Source organism: Molothrus ater, chromosome 7 (assembly GCF_012460135.2).
Source record: "Molothrus ater isolate BHLD 08-10-18 breed brown headed cowbird chromosome 7, BPBGC_Mater_1.1, whole genome shotgun sequence".
Classification (NCBI taxonomy): domain Eukaryota; kingdom Metazoa; phylum Chordata; class Aves; order Passeriformes; family Icteridae; genus Molothrus; species Molothrus ater.
The window spans coordinates 24,195,971-24,221,889 of record NC_050484.2 but is presented as its reverse complement, the minus strand read 5'-3'; the positions used below and the strand labels follow the sequence as shown (position 1 = coordinate 24,221,889).

The 25,919-nt window shown below is 45.6% G+C and overlaps 1 protein-coding gene across 13 annotated transcripts in view; it reads right to left on the bottom strand.

The window, feature by feature from the left end:
- Positions 1 to 25,919, bottom strand: part of BIN1 (bridging integrator 1) — a 90,345-nt gene that overhangs the window by 21,577 nt on the left and 42,849 nt on the right. For 4 of the 13 annotated variants that reach the window (XM_036386908.2, XM_036386909.2, XM_036386917.2 and 1 more), the window contains exons 5-12: positions 24,493 to 24,588; positions 20,526 to 20,633; positions 17,753 to 17,845; positions 12,698 to 12,783; positions 11,173 to 11,248; positions 9,077 to 9,159; positions 6,306 to 6,350; positions 1,516 to 1,666 (exon numbers count right to left, since the gene is read on the bottom strand). In XM_036386908.2, coding sequence (XP_036242801.1) covers positions 1,516 to 1,666; positions 6,306 to 6,350; positions 9,077 to 9,159; positions 11,173 to 11,248; positions 12,698 to 12,783; positions 17,753 to 17,845; positions 20,526 to 20,633; positions 24,493 to 24,588 — 738 coding nt within the window. The remainder of the gene's footprint in view (positions 1 to 1,515; positions 1,667 to 6,305; positions 6,351 to 9,076; positions 9,160 to 11,172; positions 11,249 to 12,697; positions 12,784 to 17,752; positions 17,846 to 20,525; positions 20,634 to 24,492; positions 24,589 to 25,919) is intronic. The other 9 variants (XM_036386912.2, XM_036386920.2, XM_036386916.2 and 6 more) reach the window with 3 other exon arrangements.

The window sequence follows — 25,919 nt, the reverse complement described above, 5'->3', positions numbered from 1 at the left end:
CTGCTTGTTCCTCAAGGGGTGCCTCCGGCCCCATTCCTGCGGGCAGGCAGGCAGGCAGCAAGTGAAGGAGAAAGCATTTGCAGGCTGGCAAAAACAAGGGTTATGTGTGCTATTTAAAGGAAAGGGAAGAAACCAAACTCAGCAACATGAGTCCATAGACAGGGTGAGTGAAGTCTGTTGTGAACAGCTTAATAAATCTCTATATGATTTCTCATTCCAAATTTTAGTCAAGTTCTGGAAATCTCTGGGGGAATAAGAAAAACAAAAAGAAACCTGCAACAGAAAGGCAGTTTTGGATATCCTATCTTCTCTCCCCCATACACAGCCTACTCCAAAGGTCCTAACCCAGGTTGGTGGTGAAGCCAGAGGTAGGCTCTGCACTGCTGAGCCATTCAGAGACCCTGGAGAAGTCCTGAAAAGACACTGCCAGGCATCCACACATCTCACAGGGCTGGAAAAGAAATTTTGCCACATGCCCCCTTCCTGTCCCTCAATAATCCTAAAAATCAAATATGCAGTGGAGGGAAGAGTGAGTAGCTTATCTAGAAACAGGAGGAAAATTACCCCACAGGCTTGGATTTGGAATCACACTGCTATGCATGGGAACATCAAGGAAGTTCTGGGTTGCACCCATCTCTTCTCAGAGGCAGTGAGTTTTCTTACCAGTTCAGCCAGAACCCCTCTGAGCTTTAATTCTTCCTGGAAGATTTCTCCTAATGTCCCACTTACTGAGACACAAGGACTGGAACCCAATGTAAATTTGGCCTAGTTACTACTTTTCCCTACTAAGTTTTTCCCCACTCAGCAACAGAGGGACAAGAAGATGAAGTAAATGTTTTACCTTCCCAAAGTAGAATATATATGATATGATATGCTGAGTAGCTGTATCTACTGTTTTGAACATGCTGCTGGATATTTCCTATGTAAGGAAAGGCCTAATGAAGGCCATGTGGAAGGTATCAGACTCCATACAATGGACTATCTTCTTCCTGGAACCTGCCTAATTTCTTCCTAGCATAAAAAAATAATCCTTCTCTTTTTTTAGCATAATATTGTGTCTTGATAGTAAAGTGAAGCATCATCCAATGTACAGATGTTCTTCTTTTAGTATTAAGCTTTTTTACTTTAACCTTTCTCAGCTACAGAAGTTCTTAAAAAGAAACTGGACCATTGAATTCCACTGGTTAATTCAAATGCAAAGAACAAACCTCCTTGCCTAGCTACAACTCCATCCTCCCTGGATCTTCTTGGCCATCCTATCAGAGAGCAAAAAGTATTACTGGCCTCTGCCCTGTGAAACCATTCAAAGACACTCAGTTCTTATAATAGAAAAATGGCAAATAAGCAACTTGCATTCTTAGGAGCTTTCTCAGCAACCAGTGGAAGAGAACAACCATCATGATATTCTGTGTGCTCAGTAGCAGGATGAGGTCTATAAAAACAACTGATGGATGTCTTTAACCCACAGAGCTTGTGGCATCAGCAGAGACATGGTCAATGCCATGGGGACACTACCTGAGACGGTGACTTTGGGATGCCTGCCCCAGGTGCTTCCAAAGTGGACGGCTCCAGCTCATGGTTGGCAGTCTTGGTCTCAGGGCTGGTGATGGGAGATCCATCTGGTGGAGGCGAGGGGCTTTTATTTGCTTTCACTGGGGTGCTGTCACTGAAGGAAGTGGAAAGAGAAAGGGGGAGACAGGGGGAGAGAGAGGGAAAGAAAAAGAGAGAAGTCTGAGCCAGGCCTAGGAGGAGCTGTGCTTACCAGCACAGATCAGTGGCCTCCATTATCTCTTTGCTTCACTGCCCAGATATGCAATGAAGACGTTTGGAGCTCCTGAGAAGCATCTTTGCTGAGTCACTTGCAGTCCAACACACTGCAGCAGCATCACTTTGCAGCAGGCTACTCACTAAATGCCTACAGAACTTACACACTTGCCTCAAACACATAAAAACAAAAACAAAACAACCAGGCATCCTTAATTTTGCCAGATTTTAATATAAGTACCTGACATTAAATTATAGTCTTTAATACTGGGGAAGCAGATGGGGAAAGGAGTTCAGTGCTGCTCATTTAGTTTTAAATGCCACAGATTGGAATTTTTCTGTCTGGTAGTCTATGGACCTCTGTATGGGTTATGACTAATAAATTCACAACACCTGAACTAAGGCTGCAATCACAGAATATCTTATTCCTTGATGTGGTATGAACTGACTAAGCTAGTAGAGAGGCAAAGTAGCCAGAGGTTTCACAGATCACTCCAGACAGCAAAGGAACAGTGAGGTTCTGGCTACTAATAGAGATTTCTCTATTATGAAAGGTCTTCCCTAGTTGGTCTCTATTCCAAGACTGCTTCTGACACACAGTCAAGAAGGATTCTTCAGGAAATTAAGATGCAAGAAGCATATGCCAGTGGCATTTGTTGGTTCACAGCTTGGACAGATTTGGGCAGATTTTTCAAAGGCATGGCAAGAGGCACATGCTTTTCCCTACAGGCATGCCCTGGCTGGGTGTCAAGTCTCTGCTTCAAAACACAGAGTCATGAGAGATTTAGCAAAAAGTTGATTACCAGAGAATTTCAACAGGAAAAATTCACTGCTGGGGGATATTTTAGCAGAAGTGATTACAGTTTGGCAAAACCATACGCAGATGAAAATATAATATCACAGCATATTGCAAAAGGGCTGTGCAACCTCATCTACAGGGAGTGATATTTGACTCCACTTAAAGTCACAGTTCCTGTGAAATTCAAGGCCTTAAGAGAAGCTGAAAGAAACACATCCTTTCCTACAACTTGAGACACTAAATCCTGGCATAGAGCCAGAACTAAAGCAAGGCAGATCTGATTCTGCAGGGAGATCAAGTAATTTATTACTTTGCTCTGTCCTGAGAGAGCCCAGAGCCTCAGACATGTACATCCACTCACACCTGGATGCCTGAGTTGTGGTGGTCACTGGCCAACATGCATGATGGCCTCATTCCTAAACATTTGTTTGCAAGTGGGGGATAGCAAGAGGAAGAAGGGATAGCAAGGCATTTCAACAAACCTCCTCTTACAAGCAAGCATCTCACCCAGCTCAGCATTCCAGCTTTCAAGCTCCCCATCCCATTCCCTCTTCATTCACTTTGCCCTCACCCATCCCCCCAACTTTCTCCCCCCATATCCACACCCCACACACACATATTCCCACAAAGCACTTTTCCTCAGGTCCACATGCAGGTTGGACACTTCTGATGACACTGATGCCAAGAGCACACCAACATGATGCAACAAACCCAATGACATTCTCTGCCAGCAGCTCTCAACCAGGGGCACACACACCAAGGGAGAAAGAGGGACATGAAGAAGGAAAAGGGAAGAGGAGAGACTACAGAACATGGATGCCAACCCCTGCAGCTCTTAAGTCTGATTGAACAGTGTCCTTCCTCAGAAGTTCCCAGAAATCACCTCAATACCAGGGGTCTGTAAAGAATTCTGAAAAAAATTACGAAGTTGTGCTACAGATTAAAAGTAGTAATGGTTGGAGGGTGAAGGTAAAGTTCTGATCTAAACAGGAGTCACCAGGAAACATCAGAGAACATCCTCTAATGCTAAATTTGGGGGGAAAAAAAGTACATGTTACCTCCCTGAGAGTAAATGGGAGACAGCGATCTGCATCTAGAGCGCCAGGACTTCCCAAATGCCCCAACTACACTGGGAATACTGGGACTACTGGCTGTCAGCTGGCCTACCAAGACAAGGGTAGACTTTTCCTTCTAGGGACTTGAAAAGGCCAGTTCTCCCACTGCGAAAGGAGTTCAGGCTTATTTTCTAAAGGCCATGGAACAGTTTTGTTGTGACTTATTTCCAGTGCCTGGCAGTGACTTAATTTGGAGATATATTGGTAAAAGGCTCCCATGTGAGTCAGCCCCTGTAGGATGAGGGGAAGAATTGGGCTGTGAGGGCCCAACACTAAAGCCTTCATTAAGTCACTACTATTTACAGCTTGTTTGATGTGCTGGCCAGGCCCCCTAGGAAAATGCCAGTGCTAATTTTGGCTGAGCCTTTTTCAGCCCCCTGAGCGGCACCTTCATTCTTGCACTTGTTGCTTTGTAACTTTGCTGAATTTAGCCAGTGCAACCAGCATCAAGTGAGATGGTCACCAGGATCCTCTGTCCTTCACATGTCCCCAGGGAGCACACACTGCCCACACAGAGCAGAGTCTTGTCTCCAGCTGTTTGTCCAGGAAACACAGGAAAAAGCAAGAGCACAGGGACTCTACCTACTGACCAAACGTGAGCACCACAGTAAAAGCAAGCCAAAACCACAAGGTCACTGCTCTTTTTCCTTCCCATGAGCAAATGGGAAGTGATGCCAATTCCAGGAATATCAGGCAATGAAAGGAAAGGGGTGTCAACTTTCTTCTGCAAACAGAAAGCTGGAAAGAGAGCTGGGTCTAATACAGCTGAAGGGAAAGTCAAAATCACCCAGCCTCTTTTTAGTGCTGCTGAGCTCCCAGACACTCCACGGTGCTGCCTCATTTGTTCTGGAAGGGCAGAGTAACATCTGCAGACGAGTTTCCCTTGCACTTGTAACAATCCTACACCAGAGGATAAAACCTACTTTCCAATATGGTAAAAACAGATCAGTCATGTCCTGCCAAGTTCTCAAGTTAAAAAAGAAAAAAAGGTTGGCATCTCAGTTAAGGCTCACACTGGGCCTTTTAGCCAAAGGTAATTAAATTTTTACCTCCAGAGCATACTGGAGAATTATTTGGAAGCAAAAAAAAAATTAAAGGAGTGGGTGGGAGAAAGAAGGAAAAAAGAACCTACATACCCAAACATATGGTGGCACAAATGTACATTCTTGCTGCAGATCAAGTACTGACTGAGTTCCAAATCCTCCTTCTCTGCACTAGGGATTGCACATTTCTCTGTGACCCCAGCAGCTGCTCTGACAGCACAAACCCCCAGCAGAGCCCAGGTCAGGCACCTTTATGGCCAGGTCAGTTGGACTTTACCAAGGCAGAGCAGGAGCCCATGGTGAGTAGAACTCATCAGGGGGAGATTTACTAGCTCTCCTTCTGCTGCATAATCCATCCACTCTCAGTGACTGGAAATATTAGACTTCCTGCCTGGTACAGATACAACACCAATCCAACCAAGACCAGAGACAGACCTCCAGAGAAGTGCTCCACTGAATCCTCCTTTTCCTATACTAGAAAACCTCAGAATAGTAACAACGCAATCTATTGCTTTACTACTTGCATTTGAAGATATAATTATCTAAGTTTGCCCATCAGCTTCCTTGTGAAATTACCATTCTTCACTCTCCAACTTCCCACTTTACAAAGTATGCACAGCAGACACAAAGAGAATGGCTGCATGACTTGCCCTAGTCAGTGGGGAACCAGATCAGGAAAAACAAGAATCCCAATCCACCAGCACTTTCTTTTATTGCTGGCAGGACACCATCTTGGTGATTATAATTTTTTTTTTCTCCCTGTAAGGATCCCATGGAGGAAGTACCAACACAAAAAAGAAAAACAAAAACCAGAGGAATTTTCCATGCCATTATGCAGCAGTTCCCACTTTGCTCCAGAGCATGTTCTTGTCAGGGTCCTTGACCTATGGTAACTCCAGGCATTGTAGCAATCCAGATAACCAATGCCATCACTCTTCTAAAGGCAAGATGCAGACATTAGTCTTTATACAAGCCAAGAGGCTTCCTATTTCTCCAGTCCTGCACAAAATTTAAATGGACGGAGCAAGATAGTGAGGATCCTCAAGAAAGAGCAAGTAAGGAGCAAAGTTGGAAGTATCCTTCTCCCACCTCATCATTCTCCCAGTTGCAATGGGTAGATAGGATAGGACTTCTGAGTGTGAAAGACCTGCCTACTGGTCCTCCCTGGCTAGGCAGGGGATGAGAATGCAGCATTTCAGACCTGTTCAAAAGGACAAGCCCACTAGGTAAAACTAGAAGCTGTTAAACACCAAAATCGATTATATTTTCCATGGAAAACCCAGCACTGCATTTTCCATCACACAAAAACAACTGGACAGACAATGCCTGAGTTTTCACACTGCCTTCTTAGATAGGAAAAGAAGCAAGGATTCAAACCAGGCACACAAGCAAGTTAATGGGATTATCCAGACACAGAGAGATCTCAGCAGGACCCAGCAGGCCACAAACACATCTTATCATGCACAGGACCCCTCTCCCACCACAGGGTTAACACGTGCCAGGCTGTTAGAGTCCAGCAACAGCCTCTCCAGTTTTAGGAACTAAATGAAACACGTATCGAAATGCTGCTCTCCATACCGGTACCTGCTCATCTTTTTCCTCAGCCTGGCGAACAGTTTAGTTTTCTTTCTGTTGAGGATGGCACGCAAATCATTTCAGTTACAGGATGGCACAGTCAAACCAGGGAGGAAAAGTTAAGCTTCCAAGTACCCATTTAGCAGGTGCCACAAAACTCGCTGTAATTAAGATGACAGGATCTCCTCTCTCTCTCACACACATGAGTACACACATACACACTTCCCTTCATTACTAGAAAGCTATGGCCTGGTTTGGAGAAAGCAGAAAGATATGTCAAAGATATACATCTATATCTATACATATAGGCAAACTACAACTTTCCCTGCACTTTGGAATATGGGGCCAGGGTGCAAATGGAGAAGAAGAAAAAGGAAACTGTACAGACCACCAGAGTACTGTAAATGTCCTTTTACAGCTCCTCACTGTCCCCTGTGAATATTGCTGCAAAAGAAATAAGCAGCTCCCCATTCTTCTTTTCTTATGCAGTCTGTGCAGTCTTATACATGGAGCCTACTCAGCAGCTTTCCTGCTATGTCTTTTTCCAGTTTGCCCAATCAAACCAGGATAATCCCACAGAACTCCTTGGTCTTCTAGGGACCTGAGCCCTGAACGTTCCTAACTCTTTTAGAAGCAAATCCCAAACATAGGTCTGAGGTTCCCAGAAATGCACCAGCTGTTCTGTGCTACTGTGCTACACTGCCCGCTCCAGATCCATCAGCCACAGCAGTATTTCTGTAGGGCCTCACATGAATGCCACAGTGATGTGCACAGATAACTGCCTCTCTTCTCACACCTCCTCATTCATTTCCTGCCATTGTATCCATCTCCAGTCCCCTTCCCAGCAGAGAAGGGTTAGGGAAGCATCTGCTCCTACTGCAGACCACAATAAGCTGTCAGATGAGTGAGGGCTATTTCCTCCTACACACTCTCACCCCAGCCCTGCCCCACAATGAGAGGCCAGATGTGCAGCAGACACAGAAGTGCCTCACAGCATTTCCTGGTCACTGCAGAGTGACCAGGCAAATCTTTGCTATATCCTCCTACAACACCCTGCTCCAGTGTGCGCAGGAGGAAGAGATTCACTCTGGGGCAGGTCTGGCTCCTCAGCTGAGATGCAGAGAGCAGGTGATGAAGCAGCAGCACTCAGACTGCTGCCCACAGAGGGACCCTGTGCATGCACTCAGCTTTGGGTTTTAGGGCCATGTGGTCTCCTAGCCAGCCAAAGGGCACAGAACTGCAGCTGAGACACCCACTACAGCCCCAGAGCAAGCTAGCAGGCTGGGGGGAGAGGGGGCAGAAATTGTACAGAGATGGGGCAGGAATTGTAAAAACAGGTAATTTGTTCATTGAAAGCTCTTTAAGGCCAGAAACTTTGCCACAAAAGCAAGGAACATCTCTGGGCCAGGTTGCCACTACTGCCTACAATTGGTTACTCAAGGAATAGAGAAAGGAGGAAAAAGAAGCTGGGCAAAGCAATAGTACAGCCTTCATCTGTCCTGTTACCTCATCATCCTCCTCCAGGGACCCTGGAGGATGCTGCTAACAGAGACAACACAGCCCATGGCAGCAAGAGGATGGGCACCACAACCTCCTCACAAGGTTTCAGTCTGGTTGGGTTGTGATGATCAACAGACACCACATGGTAATTTGGGAAGAAGACATTACTTTCACAAGTGGCATTCCAACTGGCATCACTGACATCTGCTGTCAGCAATCCAGAATTCAGGGGCCAAAATTCAACTCAAACCTCCTCTTTCTTTAGAGTTGGCAACCACCACACTGGAAGAATTGCTGGGAGAAGACATGCAAGTCATCTATGCATGACGGCAACAGGTTAAACTGGGAGGAGACACAAGGGAGCACAGAGGCCTCAACAGCTGATCTATCCCTTCTAAACCAATGCACTCAGACCACAGCTTGCCTTTACTTCATGCTGACTTCACCACCTCCCTCCATCAACACAGCAGTTGAGGCCCTGGGCTGTGCTCCTGCTCACCCAGCACATGGGATTAGCAGCAGCTGGAAGCCAGAGCCCAACACTATTTCATCACTCGTGCACTTGGATGGGAGCCAGTCAGCCCAATCCAGAGCCCAACCCCTCCCTCCCTTCTCAGTGCTAGGGAATGTGCAGAGTTGCACTTAAACATGCAGGACAGGACCCAGCTGAGGAAAGAAAACTGAAGGCCCAGAGGACACTCACTCCTTGCACACACACGGATTGGAAGTGCTCTGAGTTCAGGAGGCCTCGTATGAGTGATGCTGCAACTACTTCCACAGCACAGGAAGGAGAAACACTGCAGCTGGGTACACAGGATGGGCATAAGGCTCTGACAAAATGGAGATTCCAAGTCTGGAGGGCCAAAGAAGGGGCTGGGGAAATGGGCTCTTGGTGCTCAAGCTGACAAGCTGCAGGTACATAGAAGCTTTTGAGGGAAAGAACAGGACAGGTGCTGGGCAACTGGACCCAGAAGGAAGGGCAGCTCAGTAGCTGGAATTAGATTTTAAAAGCAGAGCTGAGAGTCAGTTGCCTAAATATCAGGACCTAGTGAATGTTCAGGCCTCCAGATGCTATCCTAGAAAGGTAAGAGGTATTGGATTGCACCATGCAGTGCCAAGTGCAATCTTGGGCTTGGCTCTAGGAAGTCTCAGGAGGGCACTGGCAGGTGGGCAAATCACTTGCAACTGACAGCTTGGAGGTTTCAACACCCCTGGGTAGGTAGAGAGATCCCTGTCCCACCTCCCCTGCTGAGGGAAAGACACTACCCACAGTTACTGACCTGGGCTGTGCTTTAACAGGGAAGGCATTGCCTGAGTACTGCTTGTCTAGACCCAGCAGGACATCATGAAGATTTTGGTTCAACTGCAAAATACAAAAACAAAAGACCGAATTAGAATGAGAAACGAGCTCAGATGCCAGAAGAGAGCCTGGGCTGGCCTGTACAGACTGACCAAACACAAGCTTGTGGCAGGACATGCACAGTACCTCAGCTATCCCAAGAGAGAACAGTCCTAAATCTGTTCCCATTCTCTGTGGGCTCTGCAGTGCTACAGCACTTGAGCTGTCAAAGAGCTGCTGGCATTTCTGGGAATGCTCTGTCTTCCTTAGAGATAATCCTCTTTGCTTCCCTATCACCTGGGCCCACCAGTGTGCTGCCAGGTACCACTGCACAGAAGCAGGTGGATTGTTTGCCTAAGATCTATGTGCTACAGCTGGAGCTTCACTCCGGATTTGTAGCCAAAAGCTGTTTTTCAGCTTGGGACATGGCCATTTTCACTGTGGAACCAAAGGCCTTCAGGTGAACAACCCTCAACTTCACCAGCTGCCTGGGCCATCTAGGCCTGGGCAGAACCTGGATGTCTTTGCAGAAATGCACTATTAGGGGTTAAACTCTCCCTGGCACTGAAGGCTGCAGCAGTGACTCCAGACACTCCTATTCTGGAACAGCCAATCCATAACGAGACAAGATGTTGGATTTATCACTGGCAGGAGGAGGGATCCCATGAAATCAAGGTTGGAGGCATTGAGCAGGCAACACCAGCAATTAATTGGATGCTGTAGCAGTAATAAGAAACAGATGGTTCTTATGGAACCGAAGCAAAAGCCCTGTCCTCATACAAAATTCCTCGAGAAAGAAAAAATCCTGACAAGAAAAATCATACAAGAAGAGAATTCCTGTCTAACAAGCATCTTTCCCATGTTTTGTTGAATGTGAGTTAGCAGCAACCAGTAATTATAACAATCCTCCCTATTCTTAACACTTAGTTCATCCCTCAGTGGAGAAGAGCAGGCTATTAACTGGAAAAGACCCCATAAAATGTCAGCAGGGCTCAAAATTGATGTGTTACACCAAGGCAGAGGGCCCCTGACTGCTGGGAATTGAAGGACTATAATGTTTCCTGTTGCTTAGTGGCTGTTTTGTTGTCAGGATGACATTAGGGAGCACAGGGAATATAAGGGTTTTCCATCTGGGCTCTCACTCCTGCCTCAATATTAGTGCAACATTTACATTTTCAAGCAGCATACAGACCTAAGGAATTCAGGATTTCTCTAGCTCTTCACTGAAAGAACAAGAACATATCTGTAAACAACACTGGCAATAGGGGACTTTCCCACAGGCTCTGGTCTTGAGGTCTCCTGTGGGTGCTGCCACACAGCACCAGGATCTTGCCAACCCTGCTTTCTGTTGTGATTCTCAACTCAAGGCACACTGGGGGCCCATACAAGGCCCATACTAAGTACTTACTGCCTTCTTTTGGGTCACAGGGCAGGAAAGGAGCCAAAGCAGACAGGTACTCTGGGGGAAAGCCTTTCTGAGGGACTGGAGTGAGGCATGTCTCAGGCTTCAGTCAACTTGCAAACTCCCTGCTGGCTTTAGCCCCATACCTGGGTACAGTGAGGGTACACAGCAACTGGTTGCCAGGCAGCAGAGGGGGAGGAAAACATACCAAGCTTTGCCTGGCCAGGTCATAGGTTACAGATCCATAATGAAGATGAACTAAAAATGGCAGCAAGAGATAGGTCTGGCTTCCCTTTCCTCTGTGGATCTGGAAATGAGTGCTGTCAAGTGACATGAACTCCCCAATGCTGCCCATAGCCCTGTGGTCTCTTCCCTGTGCTCCATCCCTTTACATTACTGTGTCAGACTGCCTTTGTCCCAGGTGGCTCAGAAAAATACTAAGGGTTTGTATTATGCTCCAACATGGGGCCATTTTCTCCAGCTGTTTTTTTAGCTTGAGGTTTTGGAGGTTTTTTGTTTGGTTAGTTTGTTTTTTCTTTGGTTTTGTTTGAGTTTGTTTGCTGGATCTTGGGTTTTGTTTTTCTTTCATTAACAATGAAGAGACAGTAAGTAGGATAAGCTGTTGGCTGCCTTACCTTGCTCATTTCTTTATGGAAGTTCTCCTCTAGGCCAGCTATACTCTGGAATGTGTTGACATAGAAACCAACACGACTGCCAAATGAAAAACAAGAGAGAAAAACTTAATGGACACAATGCTCTCTCAAAATCTTTCAATCCTGCCCTTTCTGCTACCTCCCACCCACCATTCCCATGCAAAATCAATTCTGTCAGATATGGTACACATGAGAAGAGAGGGTAGCAGGGAAATGGAGCAATGGAGCAAAGGTCAAGCACAGGACAAACATGTCCAGGGGGAAGAAGAGACTGAGTAGGACAGGATCTCAATTTATACTGGCTAAAGGGAGAGGGAGGTATAGGGTGGGGAGGAAAAAAAGAAATAAAAAATACAAAAGAAGGTTAAAAAAAAAAATAAAGCACCAGCAGTAGTAAGATGGAAAGAAAAAAAGGATAGAGGCTGTGATGTAGACAGTGCTGGCAGAGCTGGGAGAATTAGCAGGGGACAGATATTAATTCATCCAGAAGTCCCTTAGCACCAGGGAATCAAGAACAGCATGAACTGTTTGCTTCAGGGGCAGAAAGAGTAAGAAAGCAAAGGATAGCACAGAGAGCAACAGGGAAGCAGAAGGATCAGCTGGAAAGCAGGAGCCTGTGAAAAACCTGTGGGGCCTTAAAATGCCAGCAGCTGCCTGTCTCCAGCCTGCCAGCTGCCAACAGAGAGTGCTCCACCAGCACCCAGCCGAAGGAGCAACAGCAGGAGGGAGAGGAGAGGCTGTCCCAGGCCAGCAGCATCAGGGACCCACCCAGATGCCTCTGTCCCTCCCAGCTCCTTCCCCAGCCAGGCCTGCAGGCTGCTGTGAGCAAGGAGTCCTGGCCCAGTCTGGTGGAAAGGGGAGTGAAGGCACACATCAGCACTTGGCTTTCCCACCCTGCTGCTGCCCACTTTCTCAATCCTCACAGAGCAGCACTGTCAGCCTGGACAAGACCACTGCATTTAAAAAAAAGAAACTGGGACACTGCTAGGAAGATTTTGCCAGTTTTCCACTGTGTCATCCCCATAAACCAGCTTCTGCTGCCCTTCGGTTCATCCCCCAAGCTAAATGTTGGTCTTTGCTTCACCTCCCTTCTCATCACCACAATCTCTGGTATGGCAAACACATGCTCTCTCAGGTCTTTCAAAAAATTGGAGCAGAGTTGGTAGGGTGCAATATAAAGACTATTCTGTGCAAATCTCTAATAACTCAGTGCAAAACAATCACTAAATGAACTATTTAGTGCAATACAACAGTAGGGCAAAGGGATTAAACAGACAAAGCAGAGAAATACAGTTTCTCTTTGTGGTAAAATCATGTTTTTGAGGAAAATCATGAAGTAAAGCACAAGAGTGAACCTGTGGCTGGAGGGAATCCTAGGACAGACAGAGACAATCCAGAAAAAAAAAAAAAGAGCAGACACCCAGTCTAGGCTAAGAAGAATTATGATCCAAGAGCTTGGATATTCATTTCCTTCCAACCAGCCCTTGGGAAAACTTCCAGCACTCACCTATTCCATAGTGAAGGCAGTTCCTCCTGCAGATCAACATTCATCTCTTCAAACACCTTCTGAGCCTTTACCAACTCTTCTTCAGCCTTAGCAACGGAGAAGGGAGATTGTCAGCTCCAGCACAGCCAAGCACCCTGCAGGGCTGGAGCAGCTGTGACTCTTTTCACTTCTTTGGGAGACCAGGCAAAATTCTGGCATGAGGTAACCACCATCCCAAATGAGTTTCCCAGGAACCAGGGCTGCACCATAGGGGACCCTTTAGGTTGAATGTGTTCCTTTCAGGTTCTCTCAATGAATTTCCCCATTTATACACTCAGAAAGTAATTCAAACAACTACTAATGTGTTTCAAGTTCTTTAAATTTCCCTGACTTCAAAAACTGAAAGGAGTTGGTCAGGGAGTTCAGCCTCCAGCTTGGATACAGATAAAGGTAATAGGGGCCTCTGTCCTGTCCCTTGCCAGATCTCAGAAAGAGTTGAAATCCATCCCAAATGGCTTTAGAGAAGAATCTTCCCTCTTGGGGACTCTGCTGAGGTAAGGTCATGCCAAAGCCCTGTCTCCTTGAGGAAGACAGGAGGTCTGCATCCTTGGCTGATACAACTCTTCCACAAAGCTGACTGGAGAAGCAAGGAAGGGTATGCAAAGCATGAGTTGTGCCAGAGGGAGGCCAGGCTGCAGGGCTTCAGCAGCACATCCCGGTTTCCGTGGTCTCACACAAGTGCAACCCTTGGCTGGCTGTCAGCCCCAACTCCAGCAGGGATCTCCTTCTCCCAGATGAGAGTTTAAATTTGATCTGGATCATTGGACCAGACACTGATAGATCCCAACACTGATGGACAATTTTGTCAGGGTTCAGCAACAAAAGGGATGTTCCTGGTTTCTGTTGCTGACAGCAGACACCAACAACAAGCACATGCCCTTTCCTACATCTGGCCTAGGTCACCTCTTTCTCTTTTCAGTGCCTTGACCTAAAGTTTTCTAATTAAAATGTTTCTGTCCTGTAATCTATAGCAGCACAGCATTCTGCCATGCAGTGGGATGTAGAATGGAAAAAACCCCTGCATGAACAATTTGGAAGGTCAGCACAAGTGCCTATATATGTGACAACAGCAGGAATTTCACAACACCACAGGCCTCTGCAAAGAGCCCACAAGCTATGGAAGCTGGATCTCCCTACCAGCCTGCAGTCAGATTCCTACACCTTCTGTGAAATCAAATTTTATCTTCTTTGTGTCAGCTTAATTAAAGAAATCCAGCTTACTGCTCCTTAGTGACACTTATATACAACAACAGGAATGATGGGAGAAAGGGCTTAAAAATATTTTGCAGTTCTGAATCCTGTTCCTCACAGGAATCACTCTCCATTTTATAGAGTAGGATCCTTTCACTCTCCACTTCTCTCCTGACTCAAGAGCAAACCACAGGAGCTCCTACTTTCCAGCTAGCTTCACCTGTCAAGGGTTGCTCATTGCTGCCAGAGGCAAGGCTAAGGCTCTGTACTCAAGACCAGGGGGAAAATATTCCCCTGTAAAAAGACACATCTGGGAGGTATTCAGAAATTAAGACCTGGTGAGGAACAGGCAAAGGGAGAAGGGGTCATGATGCTTCCACCCAGAAACCCCTGTTTCGCTGCTACACTCACTGAAAAACTCAACATTTCAAGAGGGTTTGCACAAAACAAACAAAGAGTCTTTTAACAGAGACACAGTTTATGCTGAATGAGAGACAATGATCACAAAGACTCATTCTACCTTAAAATACCTTTATGAATGAATGCTACTAATGCAACCATTTTAAAGGGAGTAAAAAATAAAAAAACCAACAAGTCCACCCTTTGGCTTTATCTTATTCTAACCTCCAAACTATACTAGAACCAGAATCAACCCAGGAGATGATGTGACATCATTGAATGCTGTTAGTTTTTCAGATGTGGTGAATATCATTAACATTCTTTCCCTCTCCCATTTACTTGTTTATAAGGTCAAAACCTAGAAAGCAAGGTGTGAATATTGTGACATCCCAAGGCAAAGGCAAAGCCAGGAACAGGCAATGTTCACTCTAAAGCAGTTGTAGGAATCAGGGATCCATCCAGCAGGGCCTATGGCTCAGCTAGTGCTCTCATCCTCAGCTAGAGCATTGAAATAATTCTTCAGTCCTTAGTCTGCCCAGGGATCTTCTCACCAGTGGGATTTATTTTGCTTGGAAGCTGAAATCCTGGCACTTGATAGCCCTGACTGCTTCCAGCCGGAGCCAAAGCCAGACATCAGCCTAGTCACAAGCCCTTCTAGAGAAAAAATAGGAAACAGGATCTCAGAAAATCTTTCTCTCCTCTCCCTGCCTGAAAGGGGGAAGGTTTGGGCAGGAGATGGACAACAAATACTTTCCTGACGTTCCACCTAGCCAAAGCTCAGAGTGCCAAAGCACAACCAGTTGAGTTGTGACAGGGGACAATTTTTCCGCACTGTTTCTGCTACTACCACCCATCCCAGCCCTCCTGAGTGTCTGGTTATGTACAGCCTGGTGCTTTCAGGCAGTCTGGTGACCATTTCACTTCAAAGACTATGTTGTGAACTGGGGTAATTAGGCACTGCTCAGTAAATAGTTTAGATATCCAAGAGGCAGGGATAAGGAAGAGAGCAGGAGGACTCCATCCAGGCCCAAGCCCCACCAGTCCCAACCAGACCTGCCTCTCACAAGGACTCAACTTGCTCACCTTTTCCTACAGACAGAGATATTGTTCTGTTATCATTGCAGCACCAAGAATGTTGCTTTTTAGTCTGCATTAAACATGTCAGCAGAGCTTAGTCAAAAGGCAAGAATGTGCTGTTCTAAGCCATTTTCCTCTTTGTTTCAAAAAGCACAGTCACTGACATTTCTAACTGGGAGTGTGCAATAGCAACTCCCACAGCAGACCTCACCAAAAAATCCCCACTGTGTTGTTTTTGTTTTTATCTGCTAAAGGCCTAAAGAGCCAAAGTTTGTACACTGGAGGGAAGGACTTTGCTTTACAGTAGAAACACCAGATCTCACTGACCCCATTTTTGCATGGAGGCTGTAAAAGTATCAGGCAAGAAGAGACAGCAACACAGCTGCTGGTAAAAGGAGACTTTAAGGCTTAACATTGTGAAGCCTCTCAATAATTTCAGCGTCATCAACCCTCCCAGTTTTATCAAGAGTTTAATGAGATTTAGAGCTGTCATTAACACCTTAAGTCTTGAAATCACACAAATGTAAAAACTGAAGCCTTTTTTTCCTACCTACTCATTTTTGTGAAGGCAAGCTGGAAAACCTACAGGCTGAGAATACAACTAACATTCTTTGTTAAGCTTTTTTTTTTTGTTAATCTCCAACCAAAAGCAAAATTAAAATAAAGAAAAAAGCAAAGAAAAAAACCCCAAATGCTTACACAAATAGAAACAAAAAATTAGGGTTGGCAATAGCATTACTTAGCAGAGGAATAAAAGGGAGTGTTTTGAAAATATCTGTGGTCACTGAGTACATTAATGCCATGTACTGGGAGATTAACGCCCCCGCAGCACAGTGGGTAGAAAGATTACACAGTCCCTTGCATGTGCTGTAGGGCAAAGTGACCCAGCACAGTGAAATTATGGAGTGACTCTTGGTATCCTAAGATCCACGGGCAATGCATGAGGGGGCACTCATAGGTACTGCCTCTCTGGGCAGTCTGTGCTTGCTGCTTATTACAGCAGTCACCACAGCCAAGCCTGAGAGGAGGAAAAATGCCTAAGAGCTGATAGATTTATATTTTTATTTCTGACTTGAGGAACTTCCCATACCCGTTTTTCTAGTCCTCCAGAAAAACCACCAGTCAAACAGACCAGTCAAGAACCCCAACTGTGCAGCTGGGCCAGCAGAGGCACAGGAAAAGTCCCCAGGAGGCTGCCATGTGTCCTTCTCCCTTTAATCAAGAATGAATACATATTTCCTCCCTTTGCTCTGCATCTTAAGCAGGGCTGCTAACAGCTGTTCTTTTCCCAAGCTTTACTAATGTGGTAATGGAGTCTTTTCCCTGATCCAAAGTCATAAAGTGACTGTGAAAACCCAAGGGCTTAATAAGGTGAGAGGCGAATCTAAACTGCAATTCATTCAGTGGACAAGGAATGTGAAAACACAGGAGCATTTGAATGAGAACAGATGAGCTCACCAGGAACTTGTGAGCAGGTAACTGGTGCTCTCCCAGTCTGGGTAAGGATTTATTACCCCTTGCTCATTGAAAGCATTTTCTTCTCACTGTCTTCTGACAACTCCTCTTATCCCTTAAGGTGTTCCAACTGAAACACTGATCGAGATTTCATCAGAAAGTCACACTTGTATGCAAGTAGGATTGAAATTTTTATTCCCTGCAGTTCCTCTGAGCTGCTCATGTCTCTCAAGATGCTATAACCTAAGTTCTGCTAGATAACACCACCTTGGTTCTCAGCCTGTTCAAATATGTCACACAGGGTACAAATTGCCTGATCTGGGCCCACTCCTCTCCTGTGCAGATCGAAATTGTATCTAAAAATGGCTCTTTTAAACCACAACAGCCAGGACAGTGCTCATTTGGGAATATCACAGGAGAATGTTGCAAGCTAACTCAGCAGCCACAGAAATCACAATGTTATTTTTTTGTGGCTTTACTCAATGACACGAATCCATAGGCCAATTTTTCAGCAGTTCCTTTTTTTCTTTTTTTTTGAAACAGCAACAAAAAAAATTGACTGCTTCTCTTAGCACAAAATGGAAGCAGTAATTGGAGGAGCTTGCACTACATCACCCTCTGCCTCAGTTATTCCACAGCCTTTCTTCATCTACATTTCACCTCAGGGGGAGAAAACAACAGCCCAGTATTAACACACCTGACTAGAAATCAGTCAGGCAGGCACAGACTCATTCACTGGTCAGCAACTTCTATGTGCCCACGGTGGCTAAGGAGTGTCAAGGACACACTGATCAGAGAGGACTAGAGTGAACATTGCCTAGAGATTATTGCAGGGTACAATCTAGAGCCCAAAATAGCACATGCAGGGTTAGAGCCAGGTAGATCAGCAGTCACCTGATTTCGGAGCAGATTAGTTTGTGCAACGAGGTGAGCTTGTAGCTTCCCTTGACACCACTGAGGCGCAGCTTTCTCAAGCAGCGAAACAGGCTGGGGGAGGGAGCATGTTTGAGTGGGAAAAAAAAGAAAAACAAATAAACAGAGAACAAGAGAGACACAAACATATATCTTTTAGGATAAAAAAATTAAAATCACAACAGAGAGTGTATTTAGAGGCTGGGCCAAACCAGTATCACCAAGGCGAGAGAAAAACAACAAACATCTCGGGACTGATCAGTTATGAATCCTTTGAAGCATGCCAAGTTTAGCAGTAATTAATGTTCCCATGTGGGCTGGATACTGCAGACCAGCCAGGCAGCTGTAAGAGCAACAGATACAGTTGTTAGTGACCTAGCACACAGACAACCCTACTCCAAGGCATGGCTGTGAAGTTGGAGCTCCTTAAAGAGAGGTCAGGATTAATTAATCATCATAATTATTTGCATGCAACAGCTGAAAATCCACAGTGATTTATTTTAATAGCAGGATGTAAGTTTAGCAATAAGTGGCAGGGGTCCTGGGTGGGAAAAGAACATCCACATATTAGAGAAGAATAAAAGAGACCATGTAGTGCCAAAAAGTATTTGCACTGCTGTTTCTGTTACTATACCATGAAACCTTAACCAAGTCAGTTCCCGCTTGTATCCTGTGTCAGAAACATGGTTTCTCTCTCCTAGGGGTCTGTCATCACATGCCAAAGTAACTTACACTGGAACAACCCTACTTGAAAGGTCACAGGAGCACAACTCCAGGCACAGAAACAGAGAGGTGAACTACCTCCAGCAGCTGAGTGCACACTGAGCCCCAGCTGCTGCCCACAGCCCTGCAGAGCTCTGTGACTGCAAATGCCAGATCCCAGGCTGGGCAGTGAGAACTGTCCCCTTGGGAAGGCCATACACACATAACTCCCATCTTTGGGACTCGCTGCTCCCATCTTTGCAGGATCAGGACAGTGCAATGTGTCACCTATTGTCCTGTGCATGAGCTTATGGCCTGAATTCCAGAGGGTGGAAAGATCTGATCCAGTGCACGCCTTGGCTAACGAGAAGAGTTTGATCAGGTACTGAGAGACCCCTTCACAGGCTCATGAATAGAGCACCAACTCCTAACTCTCAATATTTCACTCTTCAAACTGCACTTTTTTCCATACCTGTTGTATCATCTTAACTGAACATTTGGGGCAACAGTGAGCGCAGCAGAGATAAAGGCAGCTAAACTCTGCTGCAGAGCATCAGGTACCAACCTGAGTAGATCAATTCCTACAAAACCATTTGGCTTTATCTTATATTGCAGCAAAGATCCCACTGGCACACACCAATAAAATAACATGCCCCAGGGAAATTCTGCTCCTACCCCAAACACAATGAATTACTGCTTTGAACTGAAGGCACAACCAGCTGGGCCTCATGCCTTGCATACAGAATCAAGACTTGCTTTGCCACACAAGTGATGCAATGACACTTGGGCCATCAATCTCTCTCCCCTTTTGTCTGTCAAGGTTAATCACAGTGCATGCAGTGCACTGTAGATGACTGATGACTTGCAGGTTAACAATAAAAGCACTATGGCCACCAAATGCACATTTTTCACTCAGGGTAGGGATGCATCTTAATTTCTTCTATACAGGAAGAACACCAGCATCTCTTACATAGCTCATACTCCCCCCTACCAGAAATAACCCTAAGAAAAAGATGACAACTCTTGTCAGCCTGGTTCAAAGATACAGATCCAGGGTCTTTCTTTCCTCTACTGCTTCTACCCTGAGGATTTACAATTTACCATGGGCCACACTGAAAAGAATAAAAGATGTCTCCCCAGCCCTGGACTATGCTGTTGTGTCAAGAAGTGTCCTGTGAAGGGAAGCACATGGGTTCAAATACACTTAGGGTACAAGAGGAATCCATAGCTCATTTTAGGGACAGTATTCAGTCCATGCACCTACTCTAGAACAAAATTAGCACTATTACCTTTTTTCTGCTACATTAAAAAAACGTAAACCTTATTTTTAATTAAAGTAAGTCTCATTAAAAATAAAATCCTTCATTTGACTATTGGGCAAGCCCTGGATCAAGCTATTCAGAGGCAGGAAAGAAACCTGACAAGAAAAAACTCTTATTTTTCTGCTTTCGGCCATATTTATTATCCAGTAATTGAGACCAACAGAAAATAGAATACATTCATCAAGTGTGCACAGAGTGCTCTTCCATTGATGTACTTGTAATTCACACTCCTAAGGCTCCCTTCTCCTAGGATATCAGAGGGCTTCAAAAACACAACAAACTTCAAATAACATTGAAATGTTCTTACCACTGCTCTAGGATGGGGAGAAAGTCCCAAGAAGCAGACAAACTATAACATTTTTCTGGAGCACTGCAAGATTTTGCTTCCCCAAGGGGCACACAGGCTTTTCTGCCAGAGGTTATTGGTCCTGTGCACGTGACAAACCCACGCCCAAGCATCTGGCCACCAAGACATGCAGACTGATGATGGTGGGACTGAACCAACCCAGAGGCCATCCTGCCTCCCAGGAAAACTAAACAAATTAGAAGAAAATACCTAGCAAAACCTCACCAGTTCACAACACCTCAATGCTCTTAAAGGTCCTTTCCAAAATGAATGAATTCTATGAAAACACAGTGAAGAAGTACAGATGAACTTAAAAGCAGCTCAGAAGGTAAATGGAGAGCTCCCAAAAAGAAAGGAAGGCTGCATATCTTCCTGATTCCTTTACCTTTGCAATTTTGGTTTCATCCTTCTTCTTTGCAGTTTGCAGGGCTTCAAAGTGGTGTCTGGCACTGTCGTAGTCCACAAGCTTCCTTCCTCGCTTCGCGATACGAGACTAGAAAGATGGAGAAAAGAGTCACACCTGTCTTCCCCAGCAGCCAAAACTGCAAAGCCTCCCAGGAAAAAAACCCTCCCAACTTCCACACTCTGCCCATGCAAGGACTCTCCCTGGATCGTCCACACAGGCTGCCCAGAGAGGAGGCCCTGGGAGCCACTGTGGCAAGCACCATTTCAGAGGCAGCACCTCAGGAGGAGAGAAGAGCCATCAGGGGAAGGTGAAGGGACCCAGCCAACAGGCCCCACCTTTGGGTGACGTGTTTTCAGAACTTTAGCTCCACTGCTTCCTAAGCCCCACCATGTGCCTGCATCCTACATCCTTCATTATTTTCAGGGCTTCCTGAGGGCTGCAGCCAGTCTCTAACTAACCAGCTCACTAGTTAGTGTGGAAGTCTGAGAGATTAAGTTCAACAAAAGAAGGCATTTCTGCTGCCAGCACAGCTAAAGCACTCATCCACATGCTCAGGATATGCCATGGACAGCCTTTTGGACCCTGTGACAGAAGCTGCAGACAGTAGTGACTGCCAAAGGCAGAAGTTGCTGTCACCAGCATTCAAGCAAGGGAAGTGCAAGGGAAAACCTGCAGCACTGGGTCACCAACATACAACACTGAAGCCAAAACAAATACAAGGAGGGTGCTGACTGTGTACCAGATTTAGATTTAGGAATGGAGTCCTGACAAATCCATGGTTGAGAATCCAAGACAGACAGTCAGACCTGTGGCCTGATCCTGTGTGAAAGTGAGGAACCTAAGGCTCTCTCTCAGCAGAGTTGCACATCATTGAGGCTCTGGCCCACTGGGTTTCCCTGTTTTAGGAACTATCCATCCCTCAGCCCCCTTGCCTCCCACACTGTCTGCAAACACCCCAGACTATCTGGGTTGGAGCACACACCTTCCCAGCCGCACCATAACACTTCCCCCTGGATCAGAGAGCCTGGACCAGCGTCAGTAATCAGCAGCCCAGAGACAGGCTGGATAACAGAGGGAAAAGGCATGGCAAAGAGCCAGGAGCATTTCTAATTAACCACAAAACCCAGGGACATAGTGCAGAATGAGGAATCAGCACTGGGATTTACTTGCAAAAGCAGAATCTCCTTCTCTTCTGCCTGGGCAGGGAGCTGTGGTTTCCTCTCCCCAGGCTCCTGCAGATACGCTGCAGAGCCGTGCTCAGGGCTGATCTGTGCCAGAGCAGCTCACACACCTCCCACACACACTGCTCTGCTCCTCCAGCAAACACTGCTGCAGCTCTGGGTGAGTCACAGCAGAGCTGCAGGATCTCAGCCACACGCACTCCCAAACTCTCCCCTAAAGGCTCAGCTCACTCCAAGAGAGGAGTCACGAAGAAGCTGAGCCACCCCACAGCTGAGGTCACTAGAAGACACCTCCCAAATACCACACTGCCAGCCAGGAGACAAGGTATTGGAGGGGGCTTCCAGCTGCACAGCAACCTGAGATGCAGGTTAATGCATCTTACAAACACAGCAGAGGAAACATGACTCCATCTGGGATTTAAGAGATACCATTTTGCCCCCAGGTCAGCCTGGTAGAGACAGCTGGAGTTCTCCCCACCTCTGGCATGGCCACTTCAGTTTTCAGGCTACCCACCAGGAATTTTGATTCAATGTCACCCATCTTTCAAACAAAGTCACTCCTCCATGTTTATGCAGCTCCCAAACTTCTAACACCCACCCCCCTATTTCTGCTGGAGTACAGGGAAATAACTGCAAGGTACAGACACGCAGGGGGTGAGCCCTCCTGGAGTAACCACTGAGCACACCACTGCCTGTTAGTGGTGGCACTAACAGGATTGTTAGGAAGGCTCAGGGCTCCCTTGTATGACTCCTGTAGGAGTCCTGCAGGACAGCTGCAGGGACTCACCATCACCCAAATGTAACAGCTGAACTCCAGCAGACTTTACTACTTTGCAACAAATCCATCTTAATTTGAGCCTCCTTAAAAAAAAACAACCAAACTCAAGCCATCACAAAAAACTTCTGCCCTCCACACCCTTCTTTACTGATGTTTGGTTTTACAGCTAGTAGAGCACCAGCTTTAGTTCAAGTCAGAACATCCCCAATTCCACAGCTATTCAGAACTTGGGCTGTAGTTTATCTTCTCTGGCCTCACTGCAGAGACCTGTACTATTATTGCACATTGTGCAAAACCAACAGAAAACTCACTCAGAAATATTAAATGTTATGCAAGAAGAGTCCTACTCCAAGAAATCATGACACTGACCTGCAAAGAAAGTTAAAAGTACTTTTTCAAGTTAGAGAAGATGAAGAGGCCTTGTTCAGAGATTAACATCCAACATTGGATAAGTTATTTTCTTTAACACACAAAAATTCCTTACTAAAGGCACACTCTGTTTGCACATTCCTGCTGTGGATCCCTTTTCAAGTCCAAAAAATCCAAGGGAATTTTTACAGCCCCTCAAGTAAAGATTAATTGAGAACATGCTAGAATGTAACAAAAAAAATAACACGTGCATGATCTAACTCATCACACATTTTAATTACTAGGCTATTAATAAAAACAGGCCTTTTTACAACGAAATTAAAATCATCTTCTCTCCATTAATCAACTTATTTTACCAGAGTAATGCCAGAATTCCAGGAAAAGCAGAAAATTTCATTTTGTGGAAAACAAAAACCAGAAAACTAATATCACAACAACAAAAATGAACTCAAATATTCTGTAAATGACATGAGACTGGAACTGTTTTTTTTGCCTGCAAATCTCAAGAACATTAATTCTTTATGTGAGGCTTAGCTATACTTCTGTACAGACACAGCAATGTTCAACAACTGGTGAAATGTTATTTGGACCAAAGGAGTGCCAAAGCCTTAGTCTACAGCAAGCCCAAAGTAAGGCATCCTGCTGAGGAAGCAGCACAGGGTGCACTTTGACTGAGGCCCATGGCATCACACCCCAGAGAGATCAGCCCTACAGCCTCCAGGGGGTGGAAAGCCACAGCCCTTCCCCACCCCAGAATTCCAGGGGCACAAGAGGCTGGAAAAATGAAGCAAAACCAGGGAGTTTCGGAAGACAAGGACACTGCTGTTCAGGGCTCATTTTACAAGCCTGTGACCTGCCCCATCTGATACAGCAGGGTTCTCCTGAAGCAATAAATATTGACAAAGGTTTTAAGAGACATGTGCTGGGGAAAGGGCTGCTTTCACTGGAAAGGAGCCAAGCTGATACTTCCCATATGGTGATATCATCCTAGGGCTTCCATATGGTGAAGACATTTCCTGCAAAACCTCAAAATAAATAAAGAGGAGATAGCTATGGGGGAAGGGAAGGTCACAGGCCAGCATTCAAACCCTGGTCCCTGGATACAATCTGTCCCAAAAATTACACCTATCCAGCACTCTCCCTTCCCTGAAAAAAGCTGGGTACACACACAGCAGGACTTCAAGGACTCACAGAAATCTGCCTTCCACACCAGCCTCTACTCATAAAGTACATTTGGTACTAACTGCTTCCTCAATGTTTTCCACTTACAAGGAAGTTATAAGACAAAAGGACCAAAAAGAGAGATCAAGACCTTCTGAGCTATTGCTGACACTGCCCCCCTGCACTCTGATGCAATAGGGAATTTCATGGATTCTCCTGTTTCACACTTATATTGTCTTTTCAGCATCTTTTCCCTGGATTCTTCACTCTTGTTTTAAGCCCAAAATTAGAACAAGACATTTTCAATTAATCCAGAGCTGCAAATATCTTGGCTGCTTTTAAAGAAGACCTTGGACAAGCCCAGCACACACTCTCCAAAAGCAGATATAAGAATTTGATCTTCAGAGCTTTTATCTGCTGCGAGTCTCTAGATCAAATAGTTCCAAGTGAATCTTACTTTAATATCTGGAAATTGGCCAAGGTATGTATCCATGGTCAGAAGTGCTTGATCCACCAGCTTCTGATGGAAATCTGTCCACAGGAGATCATTGTTCTGAAAAAAAAAAAGTAATGAATTAACTATTAAGAACACAGGGCTCCACACTTCTGTTTTTCTCTGTGAGTGCTACAGCCAACAGTCTTGGGCATTCAGACCTCTTAAGAAACAGTAAGTTCTTTGGAAAACTAATGATAACAGAGATCTTGGCAGAAATGGCAAAGCCTGATGCTGCTAATTCTGGTGACCTCTCCAAGGACAAAATGCCTTTGAAGCCCTATCTTTCCCCTACAATGTAAAACTCAAATCTGTACAATGGAAGGTGATTGCCAAGCTGGTTTTGCCTCCTTCTCCCAGCAGCTACAAACAAGGGACACCTGACTCCACAAGGCATCATTTTCTGTTATTCATTACAATACAGCTTCCTGGAGAATCATGAACAACAGAAAGCTACACTGTCAATCTTCAGCCCTCACAGCCCCTGCCTCCACAGCCCAATGGAGGACAAGGCTGGCACTCTGAGCTGTGCCCACTTCATCCTTGACCTTAGCTCAGGCACAGCAACTTCCTTTCAACACCTTGGATTAGGTGAAAATTACCCTCTCTCCTGTTTTTCCACTTGAACAAAGGGTTTTGGCTAAAACATCAGGAAAAATTCCCACTTTATGCTTTTTATTTGGCAGGAATAACTCTTCTCTCTCACCTGTCTTTTCACAAGCAAAATATAAATAAGGAATTAAAGGGGAAGGTGGAAAGCTGGAGATATTCTTGCAGACCCAAAGGGTAGCTACAGTTAGTTCTCAGGATTCATGTCCCCTTTGATGTCTCTGGCTCAAATTTTCTGAAGGGTCTATCTCTCAGGAGACACCACAGTGGCTCAGGAAAAAACAAGGCCAACAGAGACTGTGAAGTCAAACCAGCTGAAATACAATTCCATTATTTACTGCAACAGCATTTACTAAGGCAAAGTTTCCATGTTAATGAAAAAATTGACCTGGAAATGTTCAGTTTTTGTTTGAATTATCTTCTTTGAAGTCATTCTTTCCTGGGCAAGATACAGATGTTATTTCAGGTGAGATTTTCTGCAGGGGAAAGAAGGAGAAGGAAAGAATCCTCCTCCTGGCTCTCCTGTTTACTCCTTCACCACTTCTCCAATGGCACAAACAGCTGCAGATAAGCCCAGTCCTGCAGCTTCCTGGCAAATGAATCCAGAGAGCTGAACAGCCACAGCTGCTGCTCAGCAGAACAGCTGAGCAAGAGAGCAGAGGCTGCTGCCTCCAGCTGGACCCACCCCAGGCACAGGCCAAGGGGACCCACGCTGCCAAATGCCAGGCTGTGCACTGAGCCCCACAGAAAACACCTGGGCAAGCTGCACAGGCATCACCTCG